This window comes from Rasamsonia emersonii (assembly GCF_000968595.1).
Source record: "Rasamsonia emersonii CBS 393.64 chromosome Unknown ctg1118621760072, whole genome shotgun sequence".
Lineage (NCBI taxonomy): Eukaryota > Fungi > Ascomycota > Eurotiomycetes > Eurotiales > Trichocomaceae > Rasamsonia > Rasamsonia emersonii.
In genome coordinates this window covers 18,826-36,085 of record NW_013563215.1, presented here as the reverse complement: position 1 = coordinate 36,085, position 17,260 = coordinate 18,826, and the positions used below count along the sequence as shown (strand labels likewise).

At 50.3% G+C, this 17,260-nt stretch overlaps 5 protein-coding genes across 5 annotated transcripts; 3 read left to right on the top strand and 2 right to left on the bottom strand.

Annotated features, from left to right (window-relative positions):
• Positions 1–16: 16 nt before the first annotated feature.
• Positions 17–4,217, top strand: T310_3507 (Mitogen-activated protein kinase kinase kinase; the record flags this gene model as incomplete). Its single annotated transcript, XM_013473586.1, has 2 exons — positions 17–1,854; positions 1,916–4,217. The coding sequence occupies 2 exons, from the start codon at positions 17–19 to the stop codon at positions 4,215–4,217; spliced, it is 4,140 nt and encodes a 1,379-aa protein (XP_013329040.1).
• A 1,539-nt stretch (positions 4,218–5,756) lies between these two features.
• On the bottom strand, positions 5,757–6,949 carry T310_3506 (Vesicle-mediated transport protein Vid24; the record flags this gene model as incomplete). The annotated part of the gene is made up of 4 exons (XM_013473585.1): positions 5,757–5,831; positions 5,932–6,254; positions 6,323–6,473; positions 6,524–6,949. 4 exons carry the CDS (start codon positions 6,947–6,949, stop codon positions 5,757–5,759), a joined length of 975 nt encoding a protein of 324 aa, XP_013329039.1.
• A 1,798-nt stretch (positions 6,950–8,747) lies between these two features.
• Positions 8,748–11,838, top strand: T310_3505 (Coatomer subunit beta; the record flags this gene model as incomplete). The annotated part of the gene is made up of 4 exons (XM_013473584.1): positions 8,748–9,052; positions 9,111–9,531; positions 9,586–9,975; positions 10,033–11,838. 4 exons carry the CDS (start codon positions 8,748–8,750, stop codon positions 11,836–11,838), a joined length of 2,922 nt encoding a protein of 973 aa, XP_013329038.1.
• A 787-nt stretch (positions 11,839–12,625) lies between these two features.
• Positions 12,626–14,342, top strand: T310_3504 (uncharacterized protein; the record flags this gene model as incomplete). Its single annotated transcript, XM_013473583.1, has 2 exons — positions 12,626–12,779; positions 12,883–14,342. The coding sequence occupies 2 exons, from the start codon at positions 12,626–12,628 to the stop codon at positions 14,340–14,342; spliced, it is 1,614 nt and encodes a 537-aa protein (XP_013329037.1).
• Positions 14,343–14,685: 343 nt separating this feature from the next.
• T310_3503 (Ribosomal RNA processing protein) lies at positions 14,686–15,967 on the bottom strand (the record flags this gene model as incomplete). Its single annotated transcript, XM_013473582.1, has 2 exons — positions 14,686–15,596; positions 15,901–15,967. 2 exons carry the CDS (start codon positions 15,965–15,967, stop codon positions 14,686–14,688), a joined length of 978 nt encoding a protein of 325 aa, XP_013329036.1.
• Between the last annotated feature and the right edge of the window lie 1,293 nt (positions 15,968–17,260).

Genomic DNA, 17,260 nt, shown 5'->3' with positions numbered 1-17,260 from the left:
CCACGTATCGCCGGCCATGGCTACTCGACCTGACTACGGACGCTTATCCCAAGCCATGGAGGCCTCCGAGATCATTGCCAGCAACGACTCCGATGGCTCGGGGTCATCCGACGAGTACCAGCTGCCTCCGCCCTACGCCGTGCGGTCTGCCCCGGGTTTTGGCAGTGAGCTCGAGGGCCAGCCCATGCCGGCCAACCCTGCTTCCTCCCCTGCCCCGGCCAGCTCGATCAACAATGTCGCTGCTGGATATCCTTCGCCATGGTCTGGTGGCCCAACAGGGCGACCTCGCGGGGCCAGCATGGGGGGCAGCGCGCCGTTCGACAATTTGACTATCACGGATGGTGTAGTGGCAGATCGAGCAGAACTCCGGCCGCAGCGTCCGTCGGGGCCCGCCAGGACGCCGTCGAATACGTACGCCCCCCAACGACGACCTCCTCACTATATCAACATCCAGAATGATCCCCGGCATGCCTCCTCCGCGAAGCGAGGCCCCAGGCGCGACCCGAATGCCCAGTACCGCGCTCAGGAGAAGGCATACGTACAGCGTCTTCGCGCAAACCCTCAGACATGGTACCAACAATTCGGTGATGCTCAAGGAATGAGCGCCATTGACTCAGACGTGGACGACCCTTCGCCCTCATCGGAAGTGCCATTCGAAGACGATCAATATGATCCCGATATCCAGCTCTTTTTGGGTGAAAACGATAATCAGCCGACGATTGACGAGCTTAAAAACCCGAAGAACCAGGAACGGCTAGAATGGCATTCGATGTTAGCCTCAGTCTTGAAGGGTGATGTTGTCAAACAGGAGAAGCAACGTCTGATCGGGACAACCGAGTCGAGGCGTTCGAGCGCGTGGAACCACGAGATCTGGCTTGGCGTGAAAGCCAGGACATGCGGCCGGAGTATCACGATACAGAAGAAACTCATTGAGGATGCTCGAGCTGGTCTCGGTCCTATCATCGAGGACATCATCAATTTCCAAATCAAGGGCGAGAAGGAGATTGGGAAACCGCCTGCTGAGCAGGTCGAGGATATCGTGGCCAAGATCAGTAAATGCGAGTCTCTGTATCCGACCCGGAAGGAAATGGAAGCCGCCAACCCGAGGGCTGCCTCGCCCGAGTTTCAGGAGAGTTGTGATGCCGTAATTGCATGGCACAACACGACGCTGCTGATCAATACCGAGTTGGCCATCCTTCAAAGCTGGGTGGGCAACGACGAGCTGGACTTCACCAAACCAAGAGTCAAAAAATCCGGTACGGGTGCGGACCTTTCGGACGAGGGTTCGTTTTTGGACCGGATCATGAAGGAAGACGGCTTGAAGACATTACAAGGCGAGCACAACATGATCCACGGGATCGGCGAGGTTATCAATAAAGCAAAGAGCACCCTCATCGAGAATGCGGAGGCATTCTCCAAACGCCATCTACCGCCGTACATCGAGGAGTTACTGACCCTGATCAATTTCCCGTCACGACTGATCCAGGAGATCATTCGTGTCCGTTTATCATATGCGAAGAAAATGAAAGATCCCGCGCAGCAGTCTCCCATCCTGGTTGACCAGATGATCTCACAATTTCAAATCTTGATGAATGTGGCCGTGGACATCAAACAGCGTTATCTGGTTATCTCCAAGCCTGAGCCCGGTTGGGACCTTCCTCCCTGCATTGACGAGAACTTTGACTCGGTCGTGGTGGATGCAATGAAGTATTACTTCCGACTGCTCAATTGGAAATTGAATGCCAACAAGAACACCTTCAAGGAGGCCGAAATCTTGGAACAGGAGTGGGGATTCTCCAATGAAATTGGTCGCCAGTTGGAGGGCGGTGACATTGAAGTTGCTGAGCAGTTCAGGTAAGATTCTGAGATTCGGATCAAGTCATATATCATTGCTGATTTTTTTTTCTCTCTATAGTGCTCTCACTGCGAAGTCCCTGCAACGACTCATGATCCACTTCGAACGTGAATTGGCCACTCGCTCGGATGAAGACCCTGCGGACATGGATAAGCGCTACAAGAGTGTTCTAGATTCAACCAGAGTCCGGCAACGGAAGCTGTACCGATTTTCTCGCTTCCTTCGACAGTTGTTTGAAAACGCGACAGAGTATAACTTACCAGCAGAGATTGCAGATGATTTCTTTGAGGCCCTGTTGATCTCCGACCATTTCCTTATAACGTCGAATGATTCTATCGGACAGAAGGGCGTGTACCTGATCGCTCATCATGCGCTGTGGAACAAGCCTGCAGATATTCAGTCAATTCTCGGAACCTCTTTCCGTGAGGAGGACGCTCCTAAGGATCCCTCTCACTGCCCTTATATTCTAGTGATTCGCCCTGAGAGGCCACTCGCATGGGCTGGAAAAAGCATGCAAGTGGACGGACTAGAACATCCAACCGATGTCCGGCTTGGAAAGCTCCGACTGGTTGCGGATGGGACTCAGCAACGGCTGTCTAATGCCCGGCTAGAGTTAGCCCACCTGACTGACTTCCATCTCGACATAGCGATTGAGCAACGCGCCAACCTCGGGCGAGTCAACGCGGAATTGAACAAAATCAAGAAGATCTCCTTCAAGCTGTCCATGACCATTATGGATAGCGTTGCCGTCATCAGGCAACAGCTCAAACAGAAAGGCGTGGAGAATACGGAACTCATCCAGGCTTGTTACGCCTTCGCAACCGAATTTGGCAAACGATCGTCCAGCTACGTAGATGCAAACAGACGGGCAATGAACAGCGCTCGGTTGGTGGAGTTGGCTCTCGAATGGGTTTCATTCATCTGCGATGATTGTGATGCTGCTGACCGTAAAACTTTCAAGTGGGCAGTTGCCGCTCTGGAATTTGCCATGGCTATCACTTCGGGCAACCATCTCCTCTCAATGGACGATGATCAGTTCGCCCTTCTCAGAGTCAAGGTGGCCGGATGCATGTCGATTCTCATTTCGCACTTCGATATCATGGGCGCAAGATCGTCCCTGGCCGCCCAGGCGGAAAAGCAGCGGCTTGAGGAGTCACGAGGCGGTTCCAGAAAGCTTGGAGGTGGTCGAGTTCTCACCGACGAGGAAGCACAGAAGCTGGTTCGCGAACAGCGCCTGGCTCGAATTGCGGAAATTGAAGCATTGCGTGTCGAAGAGGACGCGAAGCGCCAGGCTTTGGGCAAGGTCTTGGAAGGGTCCAACGAAGCGGACCGGTCCCTGGCCGCCCTCTCGTCATCTGCTACCAACGTCACCCTGCGCTGGCAACAAGGCCAATTCATCGGCGGTGGGACATTCGGATCTGTGTACGCTGCCATCAATCTGGATAGCAACTATCTGATGGCCGTCAAGGAAATCCGCCTGCAGGATCCGCAGTTGATCCCCGTCATAGCCCAGCAGATCCAGGAGGAGATGCGTGTCCTGGAGGTACTTGACCACCCTAATATTGTGTCTTATTATGGCATCGAGGTGCATCGCGACAAGGTCTACATTTTCATGGAATACTGCTCAGGGGGTTCGCTTGCTGGTCTGCTTGAACACGGTCGAATAGAAGACGAGACGTTCATAATGGTCTATGCTCTCCAGTTGCTGGAGGGTCTTGCATATCTGCACCAGGCTGGAATCGTCCACCGCGATATCAAGCCCGAAAACATCCTACTTGATCACAATGGGGTGATTAAATACGTCGATTTCGGCGCAGCCAAGATCATTGCCCGCCAAGGCAAGACGGTGGCTAATGCGGATGCATTCGTCAATGCTGTTGGCCATAAGGATATCATGGGACCTAAGGAACCACATCGCAACCATCACAAGACCATGACGGGTACACCAATGTACATGTCCCCCGAAGTGATCCGAGGCGACGCGTCTAAGTTGGTCGAACGCCAAGGGGCGGTGGATATCTGGTCGCTAGGCTGCGTCATTCTTGAGATGGCCACCGGTCGTCGTCCTTGGTCGTCCCTTGATAACGAGTGGGCGATCATGTACAACATCGCGCAGGGCAATCAGCCGCAGCTTCCCACTCGCGACCAACTCAGCGACCTGGGGATCGATTTCCTCCGGCGTTGCTTCGAGCGAGACCCAATGAAGAGGCCAACCGCAGCCGAGCTCCTGCAACACGAGTGGATTGTGTCCATCAGAAACCAGGTCGTTGTCGAGCCGCAGACGCCTAGCAGTGAAGGCGGAAATGGAAGCGCCAGCAGCTCCGGCATGAACAGTCGACAAAACTCGAACGCATTTTTGTAGTGTAGTCACTCGCTTGAGCGGTGGCTCACTTTTTCTCATCATTTAGCTCTTTTTTATCTATAAAAAGTTCATGTGATACCCCGATTTTTCGTCTACTTCTACTTCACGATACTCGTCTATCTTATTTCTCTCCATTGACATCATTTCTACCCTTACGAGCTCTTTACCGCCTAAGTTTACGTGCCACGTGGGATGGTGTCGTGGCCATCCCTTTTGCCTTTTTTTTTCTTTCTTGATCTCTCAACGCCAGCTCCTCGTGGCGATTATGCTTTGCAAAAATTCCATTTGCAGGCTCTGTTAGTTACAAGATTTAATGTGACAAAGAAGGAATCTCATTCCATGACTTTTTTTTTCGGGACTATTTGAACTCTCCCGTCATCTCAATCTACGTCCTTTTTCCATGTCCGTCTTCCTCTTCCATCCCATCTACCGGGATGACCTGCACCTGCATCTAACCCTAACCAGTTTCTATATTCACATTTTACTGTATATATTAGAAATCGATCGATTGCTCAGCTTTGTTTCTGCTGACGACAGCGGTAGTGGTGGTGGTAGTGGCGGTAGTGGTAGTGGTAGTGGTAGTCGTACTGTCTGCATCATTGGGTCCGGATTTTTTAAGATTAACGGGAATGACCAATGGAGGGAGGAATTATGATAATAAAACATTATCATTATTATTTATTTATTATATTCGGTCTTTCCATCTCTCTACATTCTTGATAACAGTACACATATATAACAGTCTTAAATATACTACCTACTGCGGTAACTCTCGTTATTCGTACGGTATATATATACCGTCCAGAATGAAGATAAGCCGATTTACGTATAAGGAAGAGAACGAAGAAGAGGCTGAATCTCAGTTCGTCATAAAGCAGAATATGGATAGACGGACGATAAAGGTTTCCTTGGTTGTCACGACGCACAAAATATATGGCTAGGTACCTAAGTACTGGCAGTATGTTCCCATCACTGAAAAAAAAAGAAGAAGAGAAGAGAGGAAAATTACGAAAAAAAGCACATATAACCCTAAAAGCGCCACCTGGCTCCTGTCCTTCAAACAACGAAAACAAAACCAATCAAATCAAACCAAACCAGGCAATGTACTGCGCTGTACTGTAGTACCTAGCTAAGTAGGTAGGTAGGTAAGGTAGGTAGATATAAATAACCCAACACCCCAAATACAGATGGTGGCTGCGGAAGATAAATCAACTGCTCATAAAAAGAAAAGAGAAGAGAAGAGAAGAGAAGAAAGGGGGACAGAGCAGCAACACCACTGTATGCGTCGTATCCCATGCATAAACGAGCCGTCGTCACTCTGGGGAACTTCTGTTTATTCCCTGAGAGAAGCGTATCGTATCGTGTCGTGTCGTGTCGGAATAGAGGAATGAGTTAGGTCGGGACAAGGAAAAAATCACCACCTCGATGATGGATTCCCCCCCAACCAGTATGCACAAGATGGATGTAGAAAGCAGGTTTTCTCTGCAACGTGGCAAGAACTTCACGTTCTTGTGGATTGCAGGAAGGCCCGTCTCTCTTTCAGGAGCTCAACGGAATTCTATCGCCGGGCAGCAACCGTGGTCTTCGACGTGCTTTAGCTCCAGCTGTTGATACCTGCATTGTCGCATACAAGTCAGCATCAAAGCCGTTTCTCTCAAGAGAGGATGAGTGCAGCATACTTCTCACTCTTCGAATGAAAGTAGATCCCGCTTACGGTCCCCTCCACTTGATTGAAGCAGATGTAGTAAAAGCCCTCGAAACTGGCACCGGATATTGTCCGTACGCGATGGTCAGGGACTAGAAAGTACTCTTTCCATCTCATAAAGATATGCTCGCGCTGCGCAAAGTTCCTGTATGTGAAGTCCGGTTTCTTCGCCTGCTTCGCCAGTGGCCGCCACGCCGGAAACCTGGCCCAATGAAGCATATCCGTCTTTTCGTTTGCTCCCCATGACTCGTGCCGTGTCTGGAAGGTATGTTTCGTACCGATGATCTCCCCTTCGAAGTACGTCGTCAAGGTTGGATGGTCCTCCGTAAGACCTGGTAGCAAAGGAACATGCGTAAGCATTCATCGATATGAAGGTCATTTGTCCTTGATATCCACCAACCTTGTATGCGGAGATATCCACAGAGATATGACTCAGCCATATCAACATGCTTGATTTCCACATCCACATTGTATACCTGGCGGTCGGACTGCTGGGTGCCAACAAACTTGCTTCCGGATCGCAGAAAGGACGAAGTGTGGTTCGGGTAGAGCTGTTACGATTAGAAACTGGACATGAAACCTCGTCAAACAGATGACTTACCCGGCTATTTGAGAATTTGTAGCTGAGGGATGAAGTAGTAGAAGGCGCGGAATGCGCGGAAATCGAGGACGACGATTGGGACGTCGGGCTCGATTGTTCCTCCTTAGTTTCAGACGACGACGCACTGTCAGGACTCATGGACCCCATAATCACATCTTCGTCGGATTTGATCTTCTTCGTCGACGACTCGGCGATTGGAGTGGACGTCACATCGCTCGGTCGCCTCCCGGCGGTCTGCGCAGTAGCACTGGCGGGGGACACCGCACCGTCATTTACAGCGATATCATCGTCGATGGCATGCTCCTCCGAAGCAGCTGTCCGAGAGGACCCTCGTTCAATCTCTGGGGGACAAGTCGTATGTGCGGATATCTCTCCGGGTAATGTGCTCGTGGTCAGCTGTGGAGTGCTCTCACTCGGGGTCGGCATGGAGGCGGATCAAGAGAGATGTGACATCGGCGAAGGGAGAAAGGCGGAAAGCAAAACCACAGCACAAACCAAACGCACAATACCAAAGACACAGAAGAAAGAGAAGGGAAGGCCTGGTCTCAATGCAGACGTGACGTGCAACTGGAGACAGGGTATGCTGGTCACGATGGCACGGGACCTCGGGACTCACCTTACGAGCGAAACTGCCAGAACGGGACAAGGGCCAACCGACCGCCGTCAGCGATCGCGGGGAAAGCCAACAGAGACGAATGGGGCGCAATCACCGCCTACCGACCAACCATATTGCTACAAGAGCCTCTCTTTGTGGGGATTACGATGCTTGCACGACAAATCCCTCTGACATTGGGCAGACACCGTTGTAATGACAGATAATTATTACACCGTTGAACTGCTGGACACAGATGCGTACTATCCGACAAGATGTAGTTTTAACCCTTTGGTTGGCTCCGCATATCTCGTACTTTGCCACCGAAAAAAAAGACACAAACGCCAATTCCCAACAAACCAGGGCCGTTTATAAACTCCATCAGAACGTGTTCAGATAGGCTTGATCTGTAAAAAGGAAGCCTGGGTCAGACAGAATCCGAATACATATAGCTCGCGAAGATATTGGGTTACCTTGAAATGTAAAGATATCAGAGAAAAGACCAGCGCCTTCAGATCCTGGACGAGGTAGTAGAAGACACGCAGGCCTTCTGGATCGGCAGATTCAGTCACATCGACAAGGGATCCGATTTTGGCGGTCTGCGAGCGAGTCAGAATGCCAGCTCACCAAGACCATCCTCCAAACGTCTCATGGTAAATATAGTTACCTCGAATGAAATGTGTTCATTGCCCATGCGGATCTCCAACTCTTGCCGCCCGTCCTTATTTTTCTCCGGCCATTTCGAATCGTCTTCTCTGTTCGGAAGTTAGAAGAGTAACACAGGTCGCCCTGCAGCATCGGGGTGCTTACTTCATAATCTCGCTCTCCCTGATGATGCGCTTGATCTCTTGTATCATCAGAGAACTGACGCACACTATTTGTGGATTAGTCTGCACCGTACTTCCATGTCAGGACAGGTCGCATCGCGGTATCTTACTCTCTTTGCGAATCAGGGAGTCATTGCGGTAGTTGGAGTTGTTAGCGTACCGCGCATAGGCACTGCGGCCATCGCCAAGAGTGCGAAAATCGAATTCTAAAGCCATCCGTAAGCTACTGTATTGCGGAAGGCTGCGTCTCTGCTCCCACTCACCTAGGAATTCATGCCCGAACCGCCCAGAGTGACCTGAGCTGCGGGGCTGTCAGCAGCTGAGGAAATCTGGGCCATAGTGGAGGTCTCTTACTAGTAGCGGAGATAAAAAGGCTCACTGAGATCCGACGACATATTGGATATGTCCTCAAAAACACCAGCTGAGCAACTGCGGAGGCGAAGTTGATAGCTCGGGAGCTGCAATACATACTTTGGCGGGGAGTGGCACATGCGGCTCGCGTCTAGTCTGCTTAGTCATCCACACACTCCGGACAGGTTGCGCTGCCTCGCCGCGCAAATGGACAAGTTGACAGTCTGGTTTCCGCATTGTTGACAACCCCGCTGATGAACATAAGGCAGGTGAGGAGTGTTGGAATTCAGTGGGCAAATTCATTGATAATTCCTATATCCTAGGAGCTTGGTTCAGGTATTTCGTTCGTTTCCTGCACCTCGACGTGGCTGACAGCAAGCAGCTCCCGTACCCCGTACCCCCGTATCCTGCTCCCTTTACACCGGCCGGTTCAGTTCGACAGCTGCCAGACACCATGGCTTCGTTTCTGGACAATGCGTACAGCCTGGTCCACCAGGACAATACGGCTGATCAGCCGTCGCTGCAAGACCTCAAGTTGCAGCTGGAAAAGGGCACCGACGAGACCAAATTGGAGACCATGAAGAAGATTATCACAATCATGCTCAATGGCGATCCGATGCCTCAACTACTCATGCACATCATTCGCTTTGTTATGCCATCCAAGAGCAAGCCTCTGAAGAAGCTTCTGTATTTCTATTATGAGATCTGTCCCAAACATGACGCGAATGGAAAACTAAAACAAGAGATGATCCTGGTCTGGTAAGACTAATTCCTACTAACTTCTTCGCCACCATCGAGTCTCCTGACACAAGGACAGCAACGGAATCCGAAATGACCTGCAGCATCCGAATGAATACGTGCGCGGTAATACGCTTCGATTCCTCTGCAAACTCCGCGAACCAGAACTCATCGAACCTCTGCTCTCATCTGCCCGGTCGTGCCTCGAGCATCGTCACGCCTATGTACGGAAGAACGCAGTCTGGGCAGTAGCTTCGATATATCAACACTCTGAATCCCTAATACCTGATGCACCGGAGCTCCTCCATTCGTTCCTTTCGTCGGAGAGCGACCACACCTGCAAGCGCAACGCATTCGCGGCACTCATGTCCATCAGCCACCAGAAAGCCTTGGAGTATCTGAGCTCCACATTTGACAGCATACCGAATGCCGACGAGCTACTTCAGTTGGCAGAGCTCGAGTTTATCAGGAAAGATGCGGTGCAAAATGCCCAGAACAAGGTGAGTCCTGCGAATGGAATAGCAAAGTCGCATTAGTTGCTGAGAGCTTGGCAGGCGAGATACCTGCGGTTGATCTTTGATCTCCTCGATGCGTCGGCTAGCACTGTCGTTTACGAAGCTGCCACATCCCTTACTGCCCTCACCAGCAACCCCGTCGCTGTGAAGGCCGCGGCCTCGAAACTGATCGAACTCTGCATCAAGGAGGCCGACAACAATGTGAAACTTATTGTCCTGGATAGGGTTGACCAGCTGAGGATCAAAAACGAGGGTGTCTTGGATGATCTGACGATGGAGATTTTGCGTGTTCTGTCGAGCCCTGATATCGATGTTCGACGAAAAGCGCTGGGAATCGCTCTGGAGATGGTTTCTAGTAAGAATGTGGAGGAAATCGTGATGCTGCTGAAAAAGGAGCTTGCCAAGACCGTGGATGAGCAGTATGAGAAGGTACGTTTTGACCTGGCCATTCGCACGTATCGCATTGGTTGACTCGGGGGGCTATAGACTGGTGAATACCGGCAACTTCTCATCCAATCTATCCATCACTGTGCCATCAAGTTCTCGGAAATTGCTGCTAGTGTGGTTGACCTGCTGATGGACTTCATCGCCGACTTTAACAACAACTCCGCCGTTGATGTGATTTCTTTTGTGAAGGAGGTGGTGGAGAAATTCCCCAAGCTACGACCGTCCATCCTCGAACGCTTAGTATCCGCACTCGGCGAAGTACGGGCTGGCAAGGTCTACCGCGGTGTGCTCTGGGTCGTGGGCGAGTATTCTTTGGAGGCCAATGACATTCGCGAAGCCTGGAAGCGAATTAGAGCCAGCCTTGGAGAGATTCCAATCTTGGCTTCGGAAGAGCGACTACTGGACGAAGTTCAGGATGAGAATGCGGCTCCCACGGAGCAGGTCAATGGCCATGCTAAGCCAGCCGCTCCAACTGGATCGAGAAAGGTTCTCGCGGATGGAACGTACGCTACTGAGAGTGCCCTGACAAGTCAGGCGGCTGCGAAGCTCGAAGCTGTAAAGGCCGCTCAGAAGCCACCGTTGCGTCAGCTTATCCTGGATGGCGATTATTATTTGGCGACAGTGCTTTCGTCAACATTGACGAAGCTCGTTATGCGCCACGCCGAAGTTTCTCAAGATACAGCTCGTACGAACGCCCTTCGCGCGGAAGCAATGCTTATCATGATCTCTATTATTCGTGTTGGTCAGTCGCAGTTCGTCAAAGCTCCTATTGACGAAGACTCTGTGGACCGGATCATGACATGCGTGCGTTCGCTGGCCGAATTCTCCGAGAGGAAAGAACTGGAGACGACCTTCCTTGAGGATACACGGAAGGCGTTCCGAACGATCGTCCAGGCTGAGGAGAAGAAGCGGGCCGCCAAGGAGGCTGTGGAAAAAGCCAAGACTGCTGTGCAGATTGACGACGCTATCCCCATTCGACAGCTGGCCAAGAAGAACGTCGGGGAAGGCACCGACGAGATTGAGCTAGATCTGATCAAGGCGACGGGTGGTGATTCTACGTTTGAGGATCTGTCATCGAAGCTCAGCAGGGTTGTCCAGTTGACAGGTTTCTCCGACCCTGTCTACGCTGAAGCCTACGTGAAGGTGCACCAATTCGACATTGTTCTGGATGTCCTGCTGGTGAACCAGACGACAGAAACGTTGCAGAATCTGTCGGTCGAGTTTGCGACCTTGGGTGACCTTAAGGTTGTCGAACGACCGACAACCCAGAATCTCGGACCGCGCGACTTCCTGAATGTGCAGGCCACCGTTAAAGTTTCTTCCACGGACACTGGTGTGATCTTTGGCAATGTGGTCTATGACGGACCAAGTTCCACGGAGACCCACGTGGTCATCCTGAATGATGTGCACGCCGACATCATGGACTACATTCAGCCTGCTTACTGCACCGAGACTCAGTTCCGGACCATGTGGACCGAGTTCGAATGGGAGAACAAGGTCAACATCAACTCGAAGGCCAAGAGTCTCCGGGAGTTCCTCAAGCAGCTCATAGAGAGCACCAACATGACCTGCCTGACCCCTGAAGCGTCTCTTCAGGGCGATTGCCAGTTCTTGAGCGCCAACCTGTACGCTCGTAGTGTGTTCGGTAAGTTCTTCCGCGTTTCTAAATACTCCAAAGATGGTTTGCTAATCCTCACTACAGGCGAGGACGCGCTGGCCAACTTGAGCATTGAAAAGCAGGGCGAAGACGGACCCATCACTGGATTCGTGCGGATAAGAAGCCGCTCGCAAGGTCTTGCCCTGGCCTTGGGTTCTCTCAAGGGGCTCAAGGCGAATTCTGCATAGAGAGTATTGATAATGTCGGATGTCTGCTTCTTTCCTTGCCCCCCCTTGGCTGCTAGCGTTTCTCTTCTACCGCGATTCCATGTGTTACGTTCTGACTGGCTGAGAACGGTTTTTTTTTCTTGAATGGGAATGTTACATGTTTAATACTACTGCGACCTGGTTATATTCTGTGCCAGGGCACACAAAAAGAGTATACTGTCTAGATATGCCATGTGATATAAGCTTCAGTTTCTCGCTTGTTCCATACGTTCCACAGGGCTGTCGAAGTAGTTCCACAGGGTCCATAGCCTTACGTATACCAGAAGAAACCACTGCGGAGAATATGGGAGGCGTCTGTCACGTGTCGGAAATCTAACGCGTCGCTGGAAACCGTGTTGGACAGGATGGGATGATTGGCTCTGTGTAGATGCAAGCCATTGTCCCTCCCGCTTCGGAGTCTGCTCCATACGAGCCGATTTTTCCTTGCTGCGTTACGGTTATGCACGACTCCGTTAGATGTGAAACTGTGTGCACGTTCTTGGAAAGAGCCGTCTCCGGCTTGGCGATGATCCGAGAGCATCGCTCCTGTTTAGCTTTGCTAGAGGGCCGGCTCTATCCGGGGTTACCGAAATGGCAGCCTCAAGCGCTCGTATATTTATCTGTCGTCGGGTAACTATTAAATAATCGCTGCCTCCCCATGAACTGAGATCATTACATTCCTTTTGGCTCGCTTGGGGCCCCTAGCCAACGTTCCATCCCTTCGTTTTTGCCCACTCCAGAATGTTTGTGTTTACTCTTCGACAGCAGTATGTCTTCTGAGAACCTGACGGACGATCCGCATCAGTCCTCCTCCCCTTTGGTCGCTCAGGCTCAGGAGCCCGGAATGTTGGATCTCAATTCGTCGCTCAGGGTGGGAGAGGATGTTACTCTGATTCTAGGGGCCGATTCTCTCCTTATTGCGGGTATGATCCATTGAGCGCTTAGGAGAGCTTATCAGCCTCTTTCTCCCTTGTTGAATCTAGTCAAAAGATAATGGCCATTTACCAACCATGCTATCTATTGCAGATGAAAGTCGCGTGCATAAGGCGCGCTGCTGTGGTCTTATACCAACCAGTAATGCCCCTCGGTCCTGTTCCATCTCCTTTGTGTACGATAGATGTGTTAAGGCGGGGTTGAACGGCATGCGCTTACTGATGATCATAGAATCCAGAGGGTCTCGTGAAATTCCTTTCTACAACGTCCTCTCCGTGGATCTCTCCGAGACGAAGATCATTATCAAGTATGCGCGACCGATTTCGAAGCATGACATCTCAGCGGAATCCTTGCAATATGCTATCGATAATCATGTGCCGAGGTCGAAAGCGGAGGCATGGGTCGAACGACTGCTCAACCGCGCATATGGCGACGCGCAGCGGAATAAAAGGCTCAAGGTGCTGATCAATCCGTTTGGCGGGAAAGGTCACGCCGTTAAGTCGTATTATAACTATGCCGAACCGATTTTCGCAGCTGCAGGTTGCAAGCTCGACGTGGAAACGACACAGTACTCCGGTCATGCCACCGAAATTGTGGCGCAGATGGATGTCGATGCTTATGACGCGATTGTCTGCTGTTCCGGTGATGGCTTGCCACACGAAGTCTTCAACGGTTTAGCTAAGAAGCCCAATGCTACAGAGGTACTCTCGAAGGTAGCAGTAGCGCTTCTCCCCGGCGGTTCTGGGAACGCCATGGCTTGGAACTTGTGCGGTACTGGCAGCGTCAGCTTGGCGGCCCTTGCGGTTCTCAAGGGCATACGAACCCCACTAGACCTCGTTTCTATCACCCAAGGCGACACACGGAGGCTTTCTTTTCTCTCTCAGTCCTATGGGATGATTGCCGATTCAGATTTAGGGACCGAACACCTGCGGTGGATGGGGTCTGCTCGCTTCACATACGGCTTCATGGTACGTCTGCTGGGTAAAACCACATATCCGTGCGATTTGGCGTTTAAAGTCGAGATCGACAACAAGCAAGAGATCAAGGATCACTACCTCGCGTACAAGAATAAGAAACCTCAGGCGCGTCGTACCGGCGACGACGGCAATGGCGATCGACCTAGTGGTCTACCTCCGCTCAAATACGGTACTGTCAAGGATGACATACCGAAAGACTGGGAGGTAGTATCATCTGACACCATAGGAACCTTCTACGCGGGGAACATGGCTATCGTGAGCGCGAACACGAACTTTTTCCCGGCCTCGCTTCCGAGTGATGGATTAATGGATATGGTTACGATTGATGGAACGTTAAGTCTTCCGAAGGTCTTATCGATAATGTCGGCTGTTGACAAAGGCGATTTCTTCGACATCCCCGAGGTTACAGTCCGTAAGGTCTCTGCATACCGTCTGACGCCGAGACAGAGCCACGGTTTCATCAGTGTTGACGGGGAGAAAGTCCCGTTTGAACCTTTCCAGGTGGAAGTTCATCCGGGATTGGGCACAGTCCTGTCCAAGTCGGGGCATTTGTACGAGGCCCAGGGGCCGGTATAATAAGGCTGTCACTCTTTTTCATCGTATTCTTTGGTGTGTATTATATCATGATACCCTGCAGGCCGTCTGGGGATTGATTCCCCGGACCTACCTAGGAATATAACATCGCATTCGACAACGTTTCCTTAAACTTTTTTTGAATTTTATTCCTGTTTTGTACGGGGTATGAATAGGATGGATCGTATAAGCAGGAATGCGTAAAAAAAAAACAAAAAGGTTCTCTGTACAGTATGGAAATAAAAATGCAATGCAATGCAATGCAACCGAACACATAATTCCTGCCAGCAAACTCCACAAATACAGGATATAGGAAGAAAAACAAATGGTCTATTATGAGTTTGACTTAGTCGCCAAACCCGCCCCATTCTTCTTCCTCCTCGTCATCATCTTCGTCCTCCTCGTCAGCCGGCTTCGTCCTGAACCCCCATTCCACCAATCGCTCGTCGTCGAGGACCTCGCAGGCCCTGCGTCGGACGGTCTTGGTCGGACTTTCGGCCTTGAGTTTCTCGAATGGGCGAAGGAGGAGGTCGATGGGGACGTTGCATCGGTCTTTCAGTAGAGGTTTTGAGGGGCCGTTATTCGTCTCTTCATCGCCTGTTTCTTGGTCATTCTTTTCCTCCTTGTCATCATCAGTATCGATGACCTTGGCCAGCTCGTCGATCCAGATGTCGATGAGGTGATAGCGGAGACCGTCCGGGCCATGGGGCATTTCTATCTCGTCGTCGGGAGATGTCGTGTTCTTCTTTGGTTTCGTTTTGTTGTCTGTGGGATCGAAGTTGATCGGGCAGAGAGGGCCTTCTTCCAGGAGGGAGATGTAGGCTTCGAGTTCGGGCCATTCCTGTGTCTCTGACTCTTCTTGTTCCTGCGTATGGTCGTTCGTATCTGCATGCTGTCCCTCCTTGTCCTTCCTCCTCTTTTTCGTCGAGTCGGGACTTCGTTCTTCTGCCCCGCCTCGCTTCCTCTTTTTCGTCCCTTCTTCTCCTTCTCTTTCTCCAGCAGCAGCAAAAGTAACCTTCTTATTCTTGATCTTATTCTTGAGGAAAATCTCAAACGCAACCCCCACGTAGCACCGTATCAGAAACAGGTACTTATCCAGCCGCAGCCGGTCTATCGCATGGAACTCTCGACCGATGGTGATCCAGAACGCGCGAAGAAATCGCAGACGGGTTTCTTCCGGCAGGCTCGGGACGAGGGAGTAAGACAGGGCGCGCGCCAGGGCTTGTTGGGTGAGAGGGCGGTCGGAGTGGTAGAAGCCTGGCAGAAACAAAAGAAAAAAGATCAGTGTCTGCTCCTTCAATTCAATGTCTCTTATTCACGGCTGAAAAAAAAAAGGGGGGGTAGGGAGGCATACAGAAAAAAAGCCCCTTCCAGATCTTAAGCAGTTCGAGCAGCGACAGATCGCGTCGAGCGCGGAGGAAGAGGGTCAGCGATTCGAGCGCTTTGTCTCTCGTTTTGCGCTCTGCGTGAAGACAGACAGTCAGTCAGTCAAGTCGTTCGTCACTTATATATAACATTTATCAAATTCAATCTTTATGTATAGAGAGAATTGATGACTCACCACTCGAAGCCAATTCCTTCACAAACGGCGTCTTTTGGATCTGCGACGACTCGTCGGCGGTCGCCATGATGGATCGATCGAGCGATCACCTTTTTTTTCCCCTTTCCCTCTCTCTCTTCTTTTGTTGTAGTGTGTACTCAATGAAAATTAAATAAATAAAATAAAACAAAAAATATGAGAGCACAGAGTTAAAACCGGTTCTAATTTGACTGTGAAAAAAATTATGATCTCTCTATATCTAAGCTTCCAAGCTTTCTCTCCAAGTGCGGAACGGAACTTTTTTTTTGGTTTTACTTTTCCCGCATCTGCGCTCCGCGATTACTGGGGCTGTTTGCGTTGTTTGCTTGTCTTGACCTTATCATTTAAGATACTGTAGGTTAACTAGATTATTAGGGCAACCATTTGAGATAACTAATTGAAAACAAAAAAAAATATGAATGAATATCCTAAATAAAAAGATTTTATGCTGTAAAGAGTCTCCATTCCATTCCATTCGCTTGTGACTATGAAACTAAATTAAACTATGCTAAGCATTGAGTGTGTTATGATGTGGTCATCAAACAAATGTTTTTATTTTTTTTAATAAAAGTCTCTCAAGAGCAAAATCTCTTCGAGAATAGTATTATTATTTCCTCTCATGATTATCAATCATATCATGCTTGTCATGTCGTCTCGATGCTGGAATTATGTACTCCGTAGGGTGGGAATGAGTTGAGAAAAATAAGAAAAAAAAAGAAGAAGAAAAGAAGAGAAGTAAATAGACGTAGGCAGGCATTCATGCAGGCATCACTGCAGTTGCATGTGCCCGCCTCCTTGGAGCCACGACAACGACCAACCAGATCAGGACACGAAAATCAACGCCGTCAAATCGATGCGCTGCATCAGAACAGAAAAGGATGGCTCTGGACGGAGCGGAGAAGGAAAGGAAGATGCACTCGGTAAGGATAACGTCACAACAATGCAGAAAAACAGCAGCAATAACAACAGGGGTATTGTGCGAGATGACATGCAAAATAAAAACGATATTAAAAAAAAAATACAAATGTACTCAAACAGATGAACGAGATGGATTCTTCGTCCACCATCAACTGTGCAAAGGAAAAGACGAAAAAAAAAGTTTCAATGTCCTATGCTGACTTTGAGCCAGGACAATGCTCATAACTGCATGTCTGTGTCAGTCTTGTTCGAAGGTAGCCAGAGCAGACTCCTGGAAATACAGTGAGCACTGCCTGACTGTAGGCTCATGGTTGTCGTCATTCGGAAATGACCGCCGTCCTTCACCATCGGAGATGACTATTGAGAGTCACAACGTCGGTTGTCATGATGCAGAGGGCTGCGGCACCACTAGTGCATTGACGAC